The sequence below is a fragment of the Convolutriloba macropyga genome, chromosome 1 (assembly GCF_964194025.1).
Source record: "Convolutriloba macropyga chromosome 1, txConMacr16.3, whole genome shotgun sequence".
NCBI classification, from domain to species: Eukaryota; Metazoa; Xenacoelomorpha; order Acoela; family Convolutidae; genus Convolutriloba; species Convolutriloba macropyga.
In genome coordinates, this window is record NC_134468.1 from 40,440,407 (window position 1) to 40,461,462 (window position 21,056).

The 21,056-nt window shown below is 37.7% G+C and overlaps 2 protein-coding genes across 3 annotated transcripts in view; both read right to left on the reverse strand.

Annotated features, from left to right (window-relative positions):
* The window catches only part of LOC142348870 (uncharacterized), a 157,003-nt gene that overhangs the window by 99,091 nt on the left and 36,856 nt on the right, over positions 1-21,056 (reverse strand). The window contains exons 1-3 of one of the 2 annotated variants that reach the window (XM_075400393.1): positions 16,963-17,148; positions 11,871-11,958; positions 11,282-11,444 (exon numbers count right to left, since the gene is read on the reverse strand). In XM_075400393.1, the coding sequence (XP_075256508.1) occupies positions 11,282-11,444; positions 11,871-11,958; positions 16,963-17,023 (312 nt within the window). In that variant the 5' untranslated portion in view covers positions 17,024-17,148. Of the gene's footprint in view, positions 1-11,281; positions 11,445-11,870; positions 11,959-16,962; positions 17,149-21,056 lie in introns of those variants that run through there. The other variant, XM_075400394.1, reaches the window with a different exon arrangement.
* On the reverse strand, positions 17,226-19,768 carry LOC142338919 (nuclear cap-binding protein subunit 1-like). Its single transcript, XM_075388626.1, has one exon. The coding sequence runs from the start codon at positions 19,763-19,765 to the stop codon at positions 17,387-17,389; it is 2,379 nt and encodes a 792-aa protein (XP_075244741.1). The 5' UTR covers positions 19,766-19,768; the 3' UTR covers positions 17,226-17,386.

Below are 21,056 nucleotides of genomic sequence, written 5' to 3' on the forward strand. Positions count from 1 at the left end.
AAATAGCCATGATTTACGGCAGGATTGGGACATCTCATTTGACCCCAACTAGGCACCTATAGTCAACAACACAAATTACTCTCGTTACGAATACGAAGATTTTCCAACTGGCTTCAAAAACGCCAAACCAAGCCGACCAAAAAACTTTACACTTGACGACGAACAAAACTACAGTCACTGTTCTAACCAAAGTCAAACCCAAATAACAGCTCTTCGACAGACGAGATTGAATTCTCTGTACCAGAAAACCCCCATTTCCAGAGAACCTCGTCACTCATTCCACAAAGAGTTTCTCAAAGAGAAATCTTAAACTTGGACGAAATATAAATCAACCAAGACGAGTAGTATCACTAATCCTTCACGTCGAGAGATCAACGGATGAGAGATCAAAACTAAAGTTAGTAAAACAAAGTACAGAATCCCAACACCAACAAATTCATTCTCAAGATTTATGCTATTCAAAATCAGTTGCCGCAAATCCAAACAAAATTAACGCTTCTTATTTGGACACAATTGTTTGGAAAATTTAACAATTCACATTAACTTCCCAGACAAAAATGGAAATTTGCATAATTCTTGCGATACTCCTGCGTTACCACAAATCTATTCCAAATCAACCCACAGTGGCTACAAAAGATGGAGTTCTCTTCAACCTTCATCAAAAATTGCTCTTAACGTGAAAGTTTGTCAAAACGGAAATTCTCGTCCCTTACCACAAATACAACAAAACAGTCGAAGAAAAATTTGTAAACCTGAGCCGGGCAAATGCAAAAACGCTGAAAAAATACGTATGCCCGTTGAACTTCACCAACATGACTGATTCAACAGCTGGACTACTGGGTAGCCCAGCAGACAATGATGGAAAACAAACAAGCCCAAGAAGACATTGAAGTCCTCCGTCTGGAAATGAACACCTTACTAAGGCCAACTACATTGTCAGCAAAGTAAAACGCCAACTACATAAAACGCCAACTACATTGTCAGCAAAGTCAACACAAACTTCACCCAAAGCGTGAATTGAATGAGACTCAGACCGATTAAGCCACAATACGAATTTGAAGACTTAAAAAGGATAGACATCAGTGGGTTTGAAACCGAGCCCACAATTCCCGAAGAGGAACGAGAACCGCAATTAATTGACAACCAAGTTCAAATGCACATACCTAGAACTATTCCTGATACCAGAACAGTTGCCTTCAACTCTAATATTCAAACAACACACTCCCCACACCAAGATGCTCCCACAATGATTGAACATATGAACCACGAACCAATCTCTGACCAGGAAGCATTTTTCGTTGAAGGATCAGTTCCACTCGCACATGCTGAGACCCCCAGAATCAATTGACACCGGAAACTTCATTTTCTCAGGACAAAGCAATTTTACTCGAATGGACGCACGATTTGGAGCTAATCGTCCGTACAACCTACGCAGAGGAGACCACCTAGCGTTAGCACGCGAGAACTCACTCTACAACACTACAGCAAAACAGGAGGAAGAGCAAGCGGTTACGGTGATCACCTATTTTTCATTAAACAATTACACAGAACCTGAACTTCAAATTGACGCGGAAAACAACGACTCGGATGCAACAGAAAATCAATCAAGAACAGACAGAGACAGCCTCCAGGATACAAAAAACAAAAATAGCCATGATTTACGGCAGGATTGGGACATCTCATTTGACCCCAACTAGGCACCTATAGTCAACAACACAAATTACTCTCGTTACGAATACGAAGATTTTCCAACTGGCTTCAAAAACGCCAAACCAAGCCGACCAAAAAACTTTACACTTGACGACGAACAAAACTACAGTCACTGTTCTAACCAAAGTCAAACCCAAATAACAGCTCTTCGACAGACGAGATTGAATTCTCTGTACCAGAAAACCCCCATTTCCAGAGAACCTCGTCACTCATTCCACAAAGAGTTTCTCAAAGAGAAATCTTAAACTTGGACGAAATATAAATCAACCAAGACGAGTAGTATCACTAATCCTTCACGTCGAGAGATCAACGGATATCTTCATCAGATATTTGCATTCGATGAGTCACAAAACTAAAGTTAGTAAAACAAAGTACAGAATCCCAACACCAACAAATTCATTCTCAAGATTTATGCTATTCAAAATCAGTTGCCGCAAATCCAAACAAAATTAACGCTTCTTATTTGGACACAATTGTTTGGAAAATTTAACAATTCACATTAACTTCCCAGACAAAAATGGAAATTTGCATAATTCTTGCGATACTCCTGCGTTACCACAAAACTATTCCAAATCAACCCACAGTGGCTACAAAAGATGGAGTTCTCTTCAACCTTCATCAAAAATTGCTCTTAACGTGAAAGTTTGTCAAAACGGAAATTCTCGTCCCTTACCACAAATACAACAAAACAGTCGAAGAAAAATTTGTAAACCTGAGCCGGGCAATTGCAAAAACGCTGAAAAAATACGTATGCCCGTTGAACTTCACCAACATGACTGATTCAACAGCTGGACTACTGGGTAGCCCAGCAGACAATGATGGAAAACAAACAAGCCCAAGAAGACATTGAAGTCCTCCGTCTGGAAATGAACACCTTACTAAGGCCAAACATTCAAACAAGTTCAAACTTACAACGACAACCCCGAGGATCTCCAGCCGTAGCTGCAAATCTAGGAAGTGGAATTGGCGCTGGTGACAAACTACTTTGCTTTATAAAATCGGTCTTTGGCGGATGTGATAAGAGAGCTGCACGTAATCAGGAAAATATAAAACGAGCAATGAACTACCTTCAATACCTGACCGATCACGTGGAGAAGACCACTGTACAACACAATGAGAAATTTTATGTCGTGTCCGGTGAACATAAAGCGACTAAGGAAGCGCAATACGAATTAATAAAAACACAAAACCATAATTGAGATTTTGCAGAGAGCCAATTTAAGGCTCTGCAACAGAATGTACATCAAATGCGCGTCTGCGTACAATATCTGTATGTTTGAGAGCAAATCAACCAACACAGCTTAGTCTTATAAAATTTTTAAAACAACTCTCGCGGACATAAAAACATACGTGCAGCCTTATACACGTTTCAGATTAATATCCTAAATTCTTTGACTCCACTGATGAACCAACTACTACCAATGTCACTAGCACCACGTGCCCAACTCAACGAAAAACTGACTATTGTTCATCTGCAGCAAAATAGACTCGAGGACCGGTTTCGAGTTGAAGCAATCGACTCGGGGCTTGTTCTAACACTGGCATCCCCATGGCCTCAAAAAGCACAGTGATGAGCGTCTTAAATGCAATTCCAATGGAGACACAGGAAAAGCACTAATTGGCGTTTGGAGGCCATATATATTGCCGTCTCTGATGACGGAGAGGATCTAGCGTTCATCGATGAAGACGAGCTCGAAAATTGTATTGGGTCCCAAAAGTATGCAATCTGCACAAATGTCATCCCAACTGAGCAGACTTACATATCGTGCATGGCAACATTACTTTGCCACGACTGGATGTAATAGAGTTGCCACTGACTGAAAAAAAACGCAATCTCGGCTTGGGTCGTTGCTTAAACACATCGTCGCATAACGACTACGCACTCATCGAAAGCGCTGGGAATTGCAGCAATCCGCTGGCCAAAATTGAGCACCATGGATGCCGGGTTTGTATCATCACTTTAAGATGCGGCAAACAGTTACAAGGACTAAATGTTCACTTACGTTCAGACTTAACAGTCTGCAGAACAGTACCGGCACTACGGCTCAATTTTCAATTACCGGACCCCATTAGTACTATATTTAAACTGCTTTCACCTGTGGATGAACTAATCAACTTTTCGTCACGATCCAAAGCCCAAATCTAAATTCTACAACAAATTCAATCAGAATTCAAATTAATTGAAAACCGAAGAACGAAAAAAACAATCTATCAAAGACATTGCAAAACCAAAACTAGAGCAAATACAAGCATTCATAACCGACTTGAAGAACTGATTCCAGCAGTACAATCCCTGGCGATTACTGATTCTTTTAGTATTTCTGTCGTTCATAATAAGCGTTCTTCTCCACCTAACATACTCTCCCATACTTCATAAATGGTTAAAGCTACATCAGAGATTCCCATTCAGCATAACACAGGAGAGACATAAGATTAAGACAAAACCAGTTCAGGTAGACGCAATCAACGACTACGAACAATTACCAAAACATCCAGAACCTCCACTACATAAATGCTCATTAATGGTTCAAAAAAAAATTGAAAACCAAACAGAACAAGACTCAAACAAAGAACAGCCGACGCCGTGAACTTTTCGCCGTAACTACAGTCAACGACTGCGATTAAACGAAGAAAGAAGGATAACAATAGAATTTGTTAATCGACCCGCACCTCAAGCTGATCCGTCACAACCCCTGTACACCCACATCCCAGAACAACCAGCTATATTACATTATGGACCATACCCTCTAAGAACAATGACACTCGGCGGTGCCTGATCAGCAACATAAATAAAAACAACAAAAACATTAAAAAATAAAACCAAAACAAAAAAGGAAAATTATCGAGAAAAAAACCAAAAAAAGTCCACAGATATAATTTATGAGGGACAATTTCCAAAAAAAATTCTAAGTGTTTGAAAATAGTCAACTTTAAACGTCGATTCCTCGAAAATTAGAAAAGATATGGACTTGAAAAAAAGAAAAAAGGCCAGATGGCTTCCCGGGCCTTTTCCCAAATAATTCTCAAGTACCTACACGCCCAGCCAACAGGACCAAGTAAAACACCCAAAAAAATAGAAGATCAGACAATTATATAAGACGAAAAACATAATAAAAAGAACACTTCAATCAGAACAACATATCCAGGAAAACAGATAAAGATGAGGCCTAGACAACTGTGTGGAACGTCCGTACAACACACAGAACAAACAATTCAAAAAAAATACAGATATACAGCAACAAAACAAAAAGAAGGAAACTACGTAGCTGAGAAATGAATTTTTGAGGAATCTCACTGCTACATAAACTCAAGGGATCGGAAACGTATGAGCAATCCCCCTTTGAACCTCTCAAGCCGAGGCAGGGGCTTGCTCCCTACCTGCATTTCTCGGAATCAAAGTTTAATTGCTGGATAATGAATAACGCTGATGTTATACTTGATAAAAGCCAGCTTCAAGCTGAACATTTGAAAAAACCAACTAACAATACGCGGCAGTAAGAACACGATACTTGCACGTTTGCGAACGCCTACCATAGACGTCGACAACAGGAACAAAATAAAATCTAACCAACCGAAACTGCCGAGGACTTGTACAACCACAGGATTACAACACCACCAACAACCTCTTAAACTGTTCCCAAACCAAAAAAAATCTATTCAATTGCTATAACTACTTACGAATCCCATTCTGACTGCAATTGATTTACTTCTCAAAATCACAATCATATATACCAGCCGACTATATTCTCTATCGTCCCTTACGGTCAAAACGACAGCATAAACATTTATATCGTGCTATTGCAAATACATTAATCCCGTGACCATTTTTATCTACTGTGCGCAACTTTCATCACGCGACACCTGAGCCAAAAAAACGGTTTGTCCTAAAAGCAAACATTTCCAAAAAAAGCAAATAATTACTGTAGCATACGAATTGTACAATTCGTCTTTAAATTTCAACTATGCAATTATGAGAAATTAGGAACACAGTCAGTTCTCATTTCATTAACTTAGAACCAAAGATAGATAAAACTGTTGATAACGTACCTTATTACATCAATAGCTACCAAGTAACTTTCTGTGTTGAACAAGAATCTTTTATACAACTACAACTTTTAACCCGACCTTACAAAATAATGTTTCATCTACCACAAAAATCACAATCACTTTGACTGAATCCTTACCAGCATGGATGAGTTGAAAACCTCTCACCCTCTTCGCCAGAGAACAATCTAGCTGTTGACGAATTTAAGCAGAACGAAAGTGAAATCGAAGTTTTTTCTCCCCGTAGCCCTGTTTACGAAACTGATATCCAAAACGTTTCTGACAACATCTTTCACTCTTCGTCCCCAGACGACAACAGCTAATCTCCGCTAATTCAAACTCCCACGTTTAAAACAAACAAAAAAATTAATCCAATTTCCGTTTTGGGGAAAAACGTAACAATGACCAAAGAAACTGACAATTGGACAAGAGTGCGTGATTCTGTTAATCACGCCGATCAATTTGCACCATCATTTACGCAATTTAACATCGCAGTTTGCCTATAAGTCCTAAAAATAGGAAGGGCATACAGAAATTGTTTTTTCAGAAGATTTGTTAACCTAACTGATGACACAATTTTTATCTGGGCTATTCCCCCAACCAGCTTGTTAATACATAAATGCCACTTTAAGCCTACATGGGAGAACTACAATTACAACCAACAATTCATAACAACCTCTGCATGCCCGTAATTAACTCATGATCATTGGGATTATATCAACTTAATCAACGACGACCCCCTTGATCCCGAATACCCAGAAGCAGTTCGAGGTGCATAAAATTAACACCTCATACGGAGCCTCTGATCAGACCAACCCCTTTTATCCCCCTACAAAAACTATATATTCCCGTTTCATGTATTTCAATTTAAACTTAGACGTGAAACTCGGGAGTTTTCAAAGAATATCATATATTACCCTGAAACACTTTTACAATCTGAATAACCGTTTTTGATAATTCTACTCCACAAATGGCCTACTATAAACCAGGTCATCCCGAATATACCCGAGTGCGACGATTTATCGAAAACGGGAAAACCGAGTTAATCGATGGTGAATTTGAAAACAACTCGGATGAGGAATGTTAACAGTGCATCTACACCAAACTATTGTCACCACATAGCTGCATGAGGTAAACCACAAAACTTTGACACAAGCTAAACCACAAAAAAACTATTTTTCAACAAGGGGTTTTACTTACAACAAATGCTTCTCGATTTCGGTCAACAAATTTTTCTTCGTCAACAATCCATTCTAAAACTCATTTGCTTGCATGTACACCAGCAACACGAAAAAGGCCAACTATTGTCGCCACTTCAATTCCCTATCAGTTACACAAATAAAACGTATAAAAATTGCCCAGTTGTGCAAGGGTCATTACTTTAAATGCAACAATTATCACCTTTCCATCTTAAGACCTACTTTCTAATTTAATTTTAATTTCTTGGACAACCTGAATAAAATAACACTCTTTCATTGGCAATAGAATTGCTGCGCTGATTGGCTAATATATAACTACATATATACATATATATATATATATATATATATATATATATATACATATATATATATATATATATATATATATATATATATATATATAAAAATTTATATCCATTATTTCAATCACTAGTTTATGTTAATTATCGTACACAGAAAAATAATCCCGATACCAAGTATTTGTGCTTTTTACACGAAAATCACCAGCTCTGTGACACACACTTTAAAACAAAATTCTGAACTCCAATCTTCGTATTGAATTAATTGTATCACCTTTTGTTACATCCTATGCTTATATAATGTTGCCATAACATAAACTGAAGTTGCTAAATACCGAACTTAATACAAAGCCTTATATTTTCCAATTTTCTACTCATTTAAATTGATTTCTCATTCAACCACCTGTTAAAACCCTTGTTCCCTTTTCAGAAGATGAAAACATAATCGACCTCGACGGAGGCTGTATACCTACTATCCTCCTCTTCCCTACTGTTATTTATTTTCACCATGATCCCGCAACCCAAGGCGGCTTTAAACTGGCCACCTTCGACGATTTCATCGTCCATGCAGAAAGCCTCATATCGTTATATGTTGAATTTACATAGACAGGAAACTATTACCCCCCGTGTTACCTTTGACCACACCTTCCACGAGTACAACTATGTTCTAGATTTTCTCACTAACTACCAGTCCGATACAATGGAAAGTTTGTTTGAACAAGACAACCCATATGAAAACCCCCAAATTCCCAGTCCCATATTATTATTTAAACACAAAGACAGCAATGGAGTTAATTGACGTCTTCCCCAAAAAACTATGTGGAACCATAAGGAAGCTGAAAATTTCACATACAACAGCTCTGCTGACGGAACCAGTGTTTGCTTACATCTGAGTCAGCAGCTACCCAAATTATGCAATATCAACCCCATCGAAATATATAGTGACTCCCCATACTGGGACGCACTAAAACACATCATTGATGCACATTCAAGTAGTACAACCATCATTTTTAATGACAACCAAGCCCTTCTCCCAGAAAGCAATTTATCATTTCCATCCCCAGAAAAATTATTCAACCCAAAATAGACATTGATTTTATCTGCTACAACCCACTTTATTCCAAATTATTTAATCATATTGGTGGAGATGTTGAATTACCTTACGATTGAGCCTCAGATGGATCTTTGGGCGGAAGAAATGTCACCTTGAAATATCTGTCACTCTGGGCTACACGTTTCCCACCGCATCGATTGCGAGGTGTCTTTGTTTGCCTCGAGACAACGAAAAAGCAGCGGAGAATCCTCCTTCGGACAACAGACGAGAGACAACGCCTTTTCTCGCATCGATGTCATAATATGCTAGGGTTCTTCTTGCAACGTCGCCAACGGTCTCCTCAATAGCCTCCCAACCAGAAACGAGAGGGGACCGTAGTCACTGTCAGAACCTCATAAAGAACTCGAGTGTAGACATGATCTTTTCCAGAAGCCGAGAAGGATTGCCGCTTCTGCAAATCAGGAACATATTCTCACCGAACGTTGTCTTGGAAACGCTCGCCTCACCACCAATTTCGATATGTGACCGCGTCCACCATTCGTTCAATTTGAAGATCGCAACCTGTGTCTTCAAACGATACCCTCTGGGCAATTCGGCTTAGGAATAATCACCAATTCAAAACGTCCACCCGCTTGACATCGAGACCAGAAAACGGAGACAGCTCGTGCACATGTTCAGGTACATTTGATGTTGTTGTGACAACCAGGACGCTACAATCCGCGCTTGCACTTCGGCTGCTTTCCAATTTCTCCAGGATCCCACTATTGAAAATCAGCAGTTCCTCGTTCAGAAACTCCAATGGGTTCTTCGTCCAGCTATTCACGAAAACCGACCTTTCGTCATACAATTGTGTATTATTCCGACGCAAGCTCGCCTATGACTTGACAACAGAACCATCGACTGTTGACAATTCCGCACAACCCGGTGCTCTCATTTTGTCCCGCCCAAAACATTTCTCCTTGCGTTTCTTCACATGCTCCCGTAATCCCAATTCGTATTTGTGTTGCTTATAATTTTGATATAATTGTTCCAATGCAAAAATCTTTAAACTTAATAATCCTATTTTATAAACAAAGCCTTTTCAAAGCTCCATCAAAGCTCATTTACGATGCAGTAAAACAATCAATTTCAATAGGAAATAGAACGACACGGCGCCAATAACACAATACCATTTTCACGAAATAGTACAAACCACAGAACCCCCACCGGAGCCAATGAGAGAGAAAAGAAAAATGCGTGATTCAAAAATGAACTCTAAGAAAACACATAAAAATAAAAAACAAAAACCATGAAACACAAAACTTAAAAATTGCATTTTATGATGAATTGTTCCCAGCATGTTCTCACCCAAAAAACTTAACCTATAGGGCAACCGTATCGCAGTATACTATACCGTTTGTTTTGTATCAGGAGGTACCGGTTTCGCTCCCCGCCTTCAGTACTTACCACTACCGAACCTCCGTTCAGTCGCTTGTATTAAGCGACCTTATTAACTTAGAAATTAACTAAGCAGAAATCAGAACGTTTTTACCTTGTACACCGCACTTGTACCCCCGAAATCCCCTTAAATAAGGAGATGCCACACGTCTAGAAAAAAAATTAGTGGAGAACGTAGAATTAATATGTTAGCATGAACTCGAAACATATTAGCAAAGTTATTTATCACAAAAAAAACGTCGGCAGAAACAGGCCGAAGAAAAAATCGCCGAAAGCAGATGCTTTGAGTATTTGAGCCGTTGACTATTTCCTTCAAAAATTTCGACATCAAAGCTACTCGGCATTTTTAGTTATGAAGGCTGAGAAGTCGTAGAGAAACAAGTAATATTGGTCTCAATGATTTTTTCCACAATATTGGTTTCAATGATTTTTCACAACCCATGGAATTAAATTTGCTTAAAATTTATTTGAGGATCTGTTTAGCTCAAGAAGTCATTCAGTGAAAAATCAGCACGAAGCCTGGTATTGAATCGAAGTTCAATAATAGTCGAGCATAGTATGAAGCAGGTTATCGGTTCGCAAGGAAGCAGGGAAACAAAAACAGTTAATTGTACAAATGAAAAGTTTTTGGTTATCATTGCAAACTAAGGCGATTTTACTTGCTGAAATGTAACAACGTTATTTTAACTTTGCATATTCTTTTTTAGGTAAAATTATTAAAGCATATTTTGAAATTGGCCAAAAAATTCTTGAAAAAATTGACAAAATTCTACAAGCTCGACTTAAAGTCATAGACTTGAACGATGATTAACACACAAATTGTTCACCTTGCTCGTTTTTGCTATTTATTAATATTAATTGAAATACCTTTATAAAATCTTTAAAACAGCCAAAATTTACAAAACATCAGTTTTGGGGTCCCGGTGAACTAACATCTCGCATCTGAAGTGTTCGTCAAAACATTTGACTGTTTTTATTTTCACATTATACTCTCATTTGGTCTGTACCCGTTACCTGGCGAAGGTCATTTATTTGTTGAACTAAACAATTCGAATGTGAATTATACGGTCAGATTGAATGAATGAATGAACAAATTAAATTTGGTTGGATGGTTAGTTACAGTCACTAATTGATGTATTTTAAAAACAATAAATATTAGTCCAACAAGGAAAACCAATGAGAAAAACATTTCGAGAGGTTGCCCCAAATGAAAACCTAAAATAATTGTTATAGAAGGCCGAAAGACCATGTTACTTGTCCTTCCATTCGCGAAATAAATTCCTTCTCATAGGATAATTTAGGTAAACATTTTTAAAGTGAAAAAGATGATAACGAATAATTATTGTTACTGTCACGAAGTAATGTTGCAATATTCTGAGACCAGCAAAGACAAAGTCAGGCTTTTCTGCTATAACTTGTTTAAGTATACCAGACGCAGTTCAAATTGAAGGCTGGAGTAGAATTCTGCTTCAAACGGCTCACTTCCAGAACGAATTATTTTACTAACCATCAAGAAAAAAAACTGTATTCTTTACCTGGTTTGTTCCAATTTCTTCATCATTGGCTCCTTTCTCTCCCGTTTCTTCAATAACGCACTTGGTCTCCTCCTCTAGAGCAGCCCATTCTTGTTCAAACTCTTCAATCTTTTCCAGACAGTCAAGGCGATGTCTAACCAGCGCCTCGCAAAACACATCCATCCTAATAAATAATAATTAGTGGAAAGCAATTTCTATGGTAAATCCTTCACAACAGATAAAAATTAAAAAATACATTTGAACCACTAATAGCCTATAGACACAACTTACGCTTAAACACTATAAACTCAATTTTGATGTCAATTTTCGACGATTTTCAACAGCCTAACCCCACGTTCAATAATCTTTTCCTCTAAGTTCAGACGCAATTACAACGAATATGTTAACAAGAATGACGTATAAGTTAAGCGGTGAGGTATCAGGCCCTTGACATTTCTATATAAACATAATGGTCATTACCACTAAAAAAGGTAATGCACAACAAATTCAAATTGCTTCCATACTCTAGCTTCAATTTTTTTCTAGATTTTTCCTTCAATTTTGATTCAACTCCTCAATATAGTTGACAAAGTATTTAATTGGCTCTTACTGATTAGCGGCGTCAAGACATTGTTCAGCCAGCTGCAAGTGTTCCTTCAGAATCATCTCATGTGTCTTCATTATTTGTTCCAATGGGCCTGAAATGCCAAATACAACTTCCATCTTAATACATCTATTTTTTCTTATTTAAGCTCAGTTGGAAACAAAAAACGCGCAATTTAACTTAATTTGAGCAAAGCAAATAATTCACTCATAGCCTTAATTGGAACAACAATTTTGACTCTTATTGTCAGTAGGATATCAATTAGAGGAATTCACTAACTGAACTTAAACCAGCTCCGATACGCTCGGTTTAAGACCAAAAAATCTTCTTTTTTTACGCTGAAATTCATTATTGTAATCCTTTCATTTTTTAGAGTTTGGTGCTTTTCATATATCAAATCGAAAGAATGAAAAATGCTATAAAAATTTTGCTTATGACTCAGCAAGGCGCAAAGGTCTGTCCATTCACGTTTTTTAGAAAACAAAAACCAGCTTAAAAGATATCAACTTCGGAACGTCTGAATTGTTTGGCTGTTTTCAACAAAAATTGCAAACCCACAAATTTGTTCGGATTCAGATTCAATTTCTAACGAAACACCATTACGTAGCAGGTTAACCATGTTTCAGCTGATTTCTGCTATACTATTTTCATTAAAGGAGAAAATTAAGTGCGAAATTTAACTAATCATGGCTACAGAAATCTTCTTAAACCACACTATTAGAAGATTTTTCGATATTAATTATTAGAAATTTTTGAAAACTTGAAACAAGTTCGAACACGTTCATTCCATCCTGAGAATATAGGAGAAAGACAGGTAAATATAGTTTTACAAACTTTCTTGGCTAGTTTGCTACAGTCACTATTGCAAATGCTCTTTCTGTACTCCAACATTTTTTTTCCAAAATGGGGAAACATTTTTTTTCCAAAATGGGGGAATATATGCGAGGCAGGCTTGTTTTATTCCGTCAGAAAAACATCACTTTATAACCCTTAGATGCTTTGTTTGATTTTTATAAAACAAATTTCATCGCAGGGTGCAAAAGGGAAGCTATTTCAAAATAATTGAAGGAAGACAGGAAAAGGAAAAACGAAAAGGTTTAAAAAGGGGTGGGCGGGGGTATTCATTTTTTATTCAATAAAATTGTTGTGGTAATAAAATTGTCGATAAATTATCGTAAAAACCTTTTATATATATATATATATATATATATATATATATATTATTTTAAATTTGTTCAAAAACAAAACTAAGTAAAAATTCTTTATAACGTCATAAAAACCAGAAATAATCAAAAGACAAAAATAACAATTTTTTTCCCCGGAACATAAATTCAGGGGATATTAAATTATTAATTTTTCCAAGTTTTTTCGAGTTCACTTCAAAAAAAAATCGAAAGAATTTAAACAAAAAAAAATTTTAGAGTGGAAAACATTTCAGTTTGCTCATTTTTTCTTTGAACAGTTAGAGTAATGCTTTCAAAATGTAGTATCATTTAGGTGATCTTTGCGGTTTTACTTGCCCAAAACGATGCAATTGAACAACTGTCATATTTCTGACGTACACAAAAACTACAGAAAACGTTTTTTCTTAAGATAGAGAGACAAAAATAATTTGAAAAACTTCGTTCATCGTTTTCTGGTTTTTCTGGCTTCTTGAACAAACTATTTTGTGTGGAAGTTGGAACCTGTATATTGTGGACTATTTGATTCTAAAGGGAGTTTTTGAACATTTTAACCTTTTCGTTAAGATCAAACCAAATTAAAATAATTAAATCCTGTCAATATCTTCGGGCACTTACGCCAAGGCGACTTCTCTTAATTCATTTGAAGCTAACGTAAATTCAGTAGGAGTCCTTTCAATGTTTTCAATTAAAAACATTGAGTTTTTCAATTGAATTTTTTGGGAAGTCGACAAATACTTTTTCGTTAATACCGCCAAATGAATTCCAAAACCATGTCTTCCAAATAATCAGGGAATCCATTTGACTGCTAATTCTTTTGATCACATATGAAGCTCTTCTCAAATGTGATAACTTTTAACTTTTAATTTATGCAAAAACACGTTTAGACAAAGCCACGTTTTGAAACCTTTTGGCGGAAAAATAGAACTCGAGTATTGTGGTCAATATTCCAAAACCAGTTAAAACAAATGAAGACGGTACTTCAAATTCAATTGAATCTATAAAGTACTCACGCGTCCTTTAAAATGCTTCTTGCATGATACTAGCATAGAAAAACCATCGAAGTTCATTTTTGAATATTGAGGATTCGCAGCATTAATTTTAGGTTCATCGCCAAATTTTAACACAACTTTCTTGTATTTGCTAGCTCCCCTAAGCTTGAAACTTTAAAATTATCCGATAAAAACTTTTTTTATCAGGTTCGGTTTTCCAATAACTTTCGAAAACATTTGAAAATGAACTATAAAAGTAAATATGAAAGTTTTAATTGCATTATTTTTTATAGCTTAGAGATCAGGGACGAAGGAAAATTCGACTAAATTTTTCACAGTTGTGTGATTGACTTCAAATGAATTGATGCGAAAACTTAATATTCTAAAAAAACTTTCATTATCCTTTTCTATTATTATGTAGAGACCATTTTTAGGGACACTTGAGCCTTTTCTATCCCCAATGGTATTCTAAAGTGCCGTTCCTAAATATTTTAGCGTCTATTGTTCCCAAACCCCCCACCCCCGCTTAGTGGGCATATATCTTTCACATCCCCCGGCGAACGTGTTGCTTTTTACACAGTAATGTGCTATATAACTATAACAATACAAATGGTAACTGGAGGGCATAAAACACACTGGGGACCGAAACAGAATAGATCCTTATTATAATTGGTTTTCCACTAATGTCCACGAAAATTGGGCTACAAATGTGCGACTAATGGCTACAAAAATTAGCTTTGCCTAATCGAGTTCTCGCCCAATAGCCCCTCTCCCTTACATTTATGTCGTCGGATAAACCGAATTGTGTTCTCAACAAATTAGGCTTTCAACACTGTGTGAACAAATTTATGCTTGTTTTCGCACTGATAACAGTTTATAAAGCCTGATTAGAGGTGGGAATGGTCATATCCATTTAAAGGCGTACAAAAAGGTTTTCAAGTACATAATAATTAGCCTCACTTGGGATTTGTGATATTGCGCGAGACACTGTCAAGTAAACTTTTGTCGATAAATTTTACAGTGAAACCTCTAGTTCTTATGAATGGGGCCCCCATTCTGTAGCCTATGCAGATTTTACCGTCCAGAAACTCTGGTTGCTTCAGTTCTATCAGATTGATTAAACTCGAAAAAAAATTCAACCAACAAAATTGATTAAAATCTGGCTATGCCAATGAAAGACAAAATTATACAACTGCCCTGCTGATTAAAAACATCGATTTTGTACTGCTACTAGTCAATTTTCGTTTTGAAGCCCCACGTGTTGCAGACGTCGAGCACCTGACGCGCTATATCAATATTTTTACGTTTGCGCGAGAAGCTGGACGCCCGATATGTAAATTTCTGAACATAGACAATTGATTCACTTAGGATATCAAACTTTCCATGAATAGAATTGAGCTTGCGCGTGGATGTGGAATCCGTCTTCCGGTTGTTGAAGGTACTTTCGACTTTTTCGCTCCATCCGTTTTAACATTTTATGTTCAAGCATAGATTGAGGAACCTGAGTTATTTCTCTCACTTTACAATAGAACCCGGGAAAGGTTAGATTTAACGGTTCATTTCAGTCGATTCTTTGTTGAGAATTCTGAAAATCAACCCATTTCTAGCTATTCTTAGCTTAAATAATTTAAAATACCCGGCAACAAATATTTATGCTCGGTTATGCATTTGAACTTAAGATATGCTCCTGCTGAATATTAAGGGGCAGAACAATTGCCACTTCCTCTTATGCGAAGAAAAAACTAAATTTTAATCTCAAAATTTCATTTTTTGTGCAAAAAAATAGCTCACGTCATTTTTCACTATAAAAGTTTCACCAGAGTTAAATTTTACGGCAGATAAAGAAATGTCCCATCTTCAAATGAAGTTCTTTGACAGGACGCATTATTTCGCTATTTTTTCGATAAGTTTCTGTCCTCTTCGGTTCGAGCTTTTCAAACCCATGCATCCGATATTTTGATTTATGCCATAGATTTTAACGAGAAGTGGAAATTAATCAGAGGAAATTTGAGAGGAATTCATAATTGGGTGATAAATTGGATCAATCGAATAGCATCCTTAGGATATCGAAAAACTTTCAGCAAACCTACATTTGATTTTTGAAAGCAGTAAAAGCAGATAGCCAAAAATCTTCCAATTTTTTGTGAATTCTAACAAAATAAATATAACAAACTAAAGTCGGACAAATTGCTCTCGAACGACAGGCGAGGCACTAAAATTCAGGGGCTGCGTTCCTAGATAAATTTTTCTTTATTAGTGCAGAAAAAATCTGACGAGGGTAGGATTGGAACCTCCGCCTCCTGACTTCTCGACAGCAGAGGTAGCCACTCCGCTATCCAGCTCTTGTCATTTTATCGCTTTTATTCTAGCAACAAACCTTCTAACAACAATCACTTTTATTCTAGCAAAACTTCGGAGTGAAAGCAATAATTCAGATTACTCAAAAATGAAGACAAGCGTGAACAAGTCACTTGAGAAGTCACAGAATGACAAATTAATGACAAGTTAAAGATGACAAATAACAATAGCCAGCAGATTGGCGAAACAAATTATACAATGCCGAAGAAAACCATGCGTATTTTTTTCAGAACCAAACTCCTGGGCGTAAACAAACTTCTAAATTTTCAATACGTCGAATTATTGGTTTGATCACGTTATTTTTTTAATCGTCTGAACTTTGTTGGAAAACAAACTTGATGATACTCGCCGTTACTTGATGTCCAGAGCAGTAAAAAATTTATCTTATTGAAACAGTTTATCCTGTAACTAGCCTTAAAAAGCTTGCTTCTCTAACTATAACAGAAATCAGGTGAAAATTACGGATGTTTTTGTTTTCTTACCTTTACTTCAGATGTAGTTTTTTCGAATCTTACCTTTACTTCAGATGAAGTAGTTTTGAACTATTCACCAAGGAAAATTACAAACCTGTTGCATCTTTGAACTTGTCACAAGTCCATTTATACGCAGTGTCCAAAATTTTCTCCATGGCAACTTCCGTTCGGCAGAAACTATACTTTCCTTTGCGAAGCAGTTTGCAACGTTTTATGTTTACTTGAACTTTAATGGTCTTCTCAATTTCAAAAATCGCTTTTGCGACTTTGTCTCCACAAACAAACCTGAAAGCTTAACAAAAATTTAGCAAAAAAAAGGTAGAGAACAATTAGCAATTGAGACCCTTCTAATAAAACTTTGAGCAAAGCAGGACTTTATTTTCAGAGAGACTAAATTAGCATAATTTCAGATCGATTAACTTATAAATCGTTCTTAACATAACGATCACGAGTTTTAGAGGATGACAACATTAGGGTACAACAAAGAATAATCATATTAGATTTGCCAACATAATAAACTAGAGTCCATAAAGAGATTTGAACTGTTTGAAAATCTTCAACACATGGTTGTTCATATCAGGCGTAAAGATTTCTTGTTCCAATGCATCAATGTGAATCGCCACCTGGTCTCCATAAAGCGACAAGCACATCTGCAATCTCTCACAGATATATTTATACCAAGGTGTGTTAATGGTTTTCTCTCTTGTCAAATGGTCAGTCATGATTTCGACAAACCGTTTGAAGATGATAAAGAACAGACTCTTATGCATTTGCTCGGCCATTTCGTGCTTTTCTTTTGCTTCTTCAATGTCACTATCACTGTCACTAGAATCACTGTCTGACTCGTTATCGCTATCTTCCTTTTTCTTTTTCTTCTTTTGTTGATCTTGCTCTGCTTTCAGGAAGCTCTGTCTGGTCGCCAACAAGTAACCCTCCATTCGTTTCAAGGTCACGTGAAATATTTCCCAAATATACAAGCAGTGCAAATCTTCGTGCATTTCAGAGCTGAACAGCCAAGACATGACAGCCGTCACAGTGACAATCTCGGTTTTCAGCAGCTTGTCTGTTAGAAGTAACATCATTTGCTCATGGTTCCTCCACAATGAACGAACGGACATGAGCAAATGTTGCATCGCTGCTTCATTCGGAGCCAGGAACTTGAGAAACTCGTGGAACTTTGTCAAAGCGGAGAAGGTGTGGGTAAAAGATTGTGATGCCAATGAGAACAAAGTTTGGACAAAAACGTCAATTTTGTCCGGGTTGAAATCTTTCGCTTCGGGTTTGTCAGCGATTTGGTTGAGAATTTGAAGAATCTCATCTTGAGGTTTCTTTTCAGTCAGCGCATTTTTGACCTGAACAGCAATTTGTCCGTTAGCGGACGTGGCATCGCTATCATAGCGATTATTATGGGTCATCTCTGAGGGAACGAAAATTGAAAAAGTATCTGGTACCATCTCTTTGACATTATCATGGTACGACAAGCGAAGACACTTTAGTAGAGTCTCTCGCATAAAAATTTGCTTCGGATGGATTGGATCCAGAGTGAGGCTGTCTGACCAGTCGTTCCAGTCCCATTTGAACTGAAAGTTGCTCAGGTTATACGAGAACCAATTGACAAATCTATCAATGCAAGCAGTGTGCATAGATGTCAGTCTTTCATATAGCAGTTCTGTAGCCTGCGCAAGCACCACTGGTGCTTTGCTGGCTTCTTTTTTGCATATTTCAATTAGCAGGCTACTGTAGAACAGCTCAAGGAACGGAGGTTGTGGAAGTCGGAAAATATGACCGAAAATACATTCCACAATGCAGTAAATATGCGGCACCTTTTGTGAATTGGGATATTGCAGCAGAACTTCGGCGCACTCCTTCCGATCGAGATGGTAGTATATCAAAATCTGTTCTATCCAGTCTTCGATTAGGTAGCGGTCAATAGAATGGTGACCGGGCATGATGCCAGGCTGGTCTTCAGGACAATCAGTGTAGTCAAACATCCTGAAGGTAACCTTCGGAAGAGGGTACGGTGAGTGGGCAGTATGCGGCGGTGGTGTAACACTATGAAGCGTATGTTGATGAGAATTGGCCATGATTCTGTCGAAAGCTGAGTATGGTCGAATGAGTTGATGCTCGATCCACTTATTTTTTCGACATGTAAGTATCTGCTCCCATAGAGAATCCAAGTAATCTTCTTGAGGATGTGGTTCGTTGGACGACCACACTCGCAGCATGGGCAAGTAACTTTTCTTCCTCTTACTGGTTATGTATTTGTCAATTTCAAACAAAACTCTCTCCAGGTCAGCTTCCTTTCTGTCAGCAAGAACTTTACCACACCATGGTAAAGCTGCCAGTACCATGTACACATACCAGTCGGATCTGGCCTGTGGAATTTCTTCTTCTTTCAGGACTTCAATAAATGACTCGAATAAATTCAAAACAGACATTGCAGTGATAACGTTGCAGTTCACCAGATCTCCAATAAACCGAGTAATGTGAACAGCATCACGATGTCGGAGATCTTTGAGACACCGTTTCAGCATTTTCACAAGAAGGTCCACACATTCACCCCCAACGTTGTACTTCTTCTGATTTATCAGACCAACTAACGTCGAATAAATTGTGATTTTCCACGGCATACTAATGACACAATTACAAATGAGACTTAAAATCAACTTCTTCTGATCATTCATATCTTTATCAAGAACAACAGATAAAGTACTCAAATTGTCTTCCAAAGACGCATTACTTTTCTCTCCAATACGCGTTATCAAATCTTGCAGTTTAGTATCTGGACGAGCTGTCATCTGCATGTGCTGCTCCCTGCCTCGCTTGCCTGACCCAGTCCTCTGGGTTTCTTCAACCTCCATAGCCTCATGGCCACGTTTTCTTTTGTGACCATCCATTTCAATACTTAAAATGTAGTGACTATTAAACCTCCGGGATCTCACGTACATTAGATGTGGTTAAAATTTCAACCATAGGTAAAATATCAAACATAACCGACTTAGCGTCAGAAGAATTGCTCTCGAACGTTTAGTGGGAGCTCTAATCAATTGCAGCCTGCTTCAGTCGGAGGGGGGAAGGGGGCGAAGAGGGAGGGGAGCCTAAATGTGACTAAGAAGTTCAATAGTGGGCTTCAAATAACCACATTAGAGGTTAACATATACCACTATTAAGGTTTAAAATGAAAATGACTCCAGTTTCGGGGCACTTTTTATTTGACTTTTAGTATTAAATTGCCGCCCATTGAGTTCAGCTGCTTGAAATTGTGATTGAGAGAGAATTTTAGATCACGCGAAACGCAAAAGCTGAAGGGCGTAAAAGTCACTCGCGAAGTCACATTTCCAATAATATCTATGAATTTCGTTCAAGAGCAATTAAACATAGTCGGAGGGTCTTAGTAGGAGAGTCTTGCACAGGTGACAGAATGCAAGAGAAAAGACGAAATTGATTTGTAGACCTTAGTATTTTTATTATTGATTTAAGTCTTAAGATAATACAATATTGGGACCTATTCAGTTCCCCCCCCCGTGTTTTTGCGCACTCAGTTATACTTTATATGTTATTTTATAGCACGTTACTATGTTAAAAATAGGGCGTGCAGCCTTAAAGATATAAGCCCACTAAGAGGGGGGGGCAAAGCAGAATAGATGCCAATATTGATTGACTGACGCAATCAATTGCCGGGACTTAAGAATAAGTCACTCAAAAAGTCAGCAACAATCTCATCCCCACAACAATCTCACCCCAGCCTTGACGAACAGAGATAGTCCCAGACGAGATAACCAGACAGGTACTCTCCCTCCCCGTCAGAAACGGTGGGCTGGCAATCAACCAACCAGATGATTACAGCATAAACTATTCAGACTCCCAGAATCTTTCAGCACCACTCGACGACCCATCGTCCGACCTCATAATTCTGGAACAAGACCGAATTAAGAAAGAGATAAACAAAGAGCGCCTGCAGACAGCAACGCAGAAGCAACACCAAATTATTGACGCGAATCCCGAACTGCCATACGCCTTAAAATTTGCCAAGGCAGAAAGGAGTCTCCTCCCGGCTAAATGCCTTGCCAATCGAAAAGCACGGACATTGGCTCACAAAATCGGAATTCCGCGACGCCCTTTGTATCCGCTTCGGATGCGATATCAAAAATGTGCAATTAACATGTGCCTGTGGGGCACCTTCGGTAC

Excerpts from the sequence above, each read along its gene's own strand:
- LOC142338919 (XM_075388626.1), bottom strand. The coding sequence starts at position 19,765 with ATGGATGGTCACAAAAGAAAACGTGGCCATGAGGCTATGGAGGTTGAA.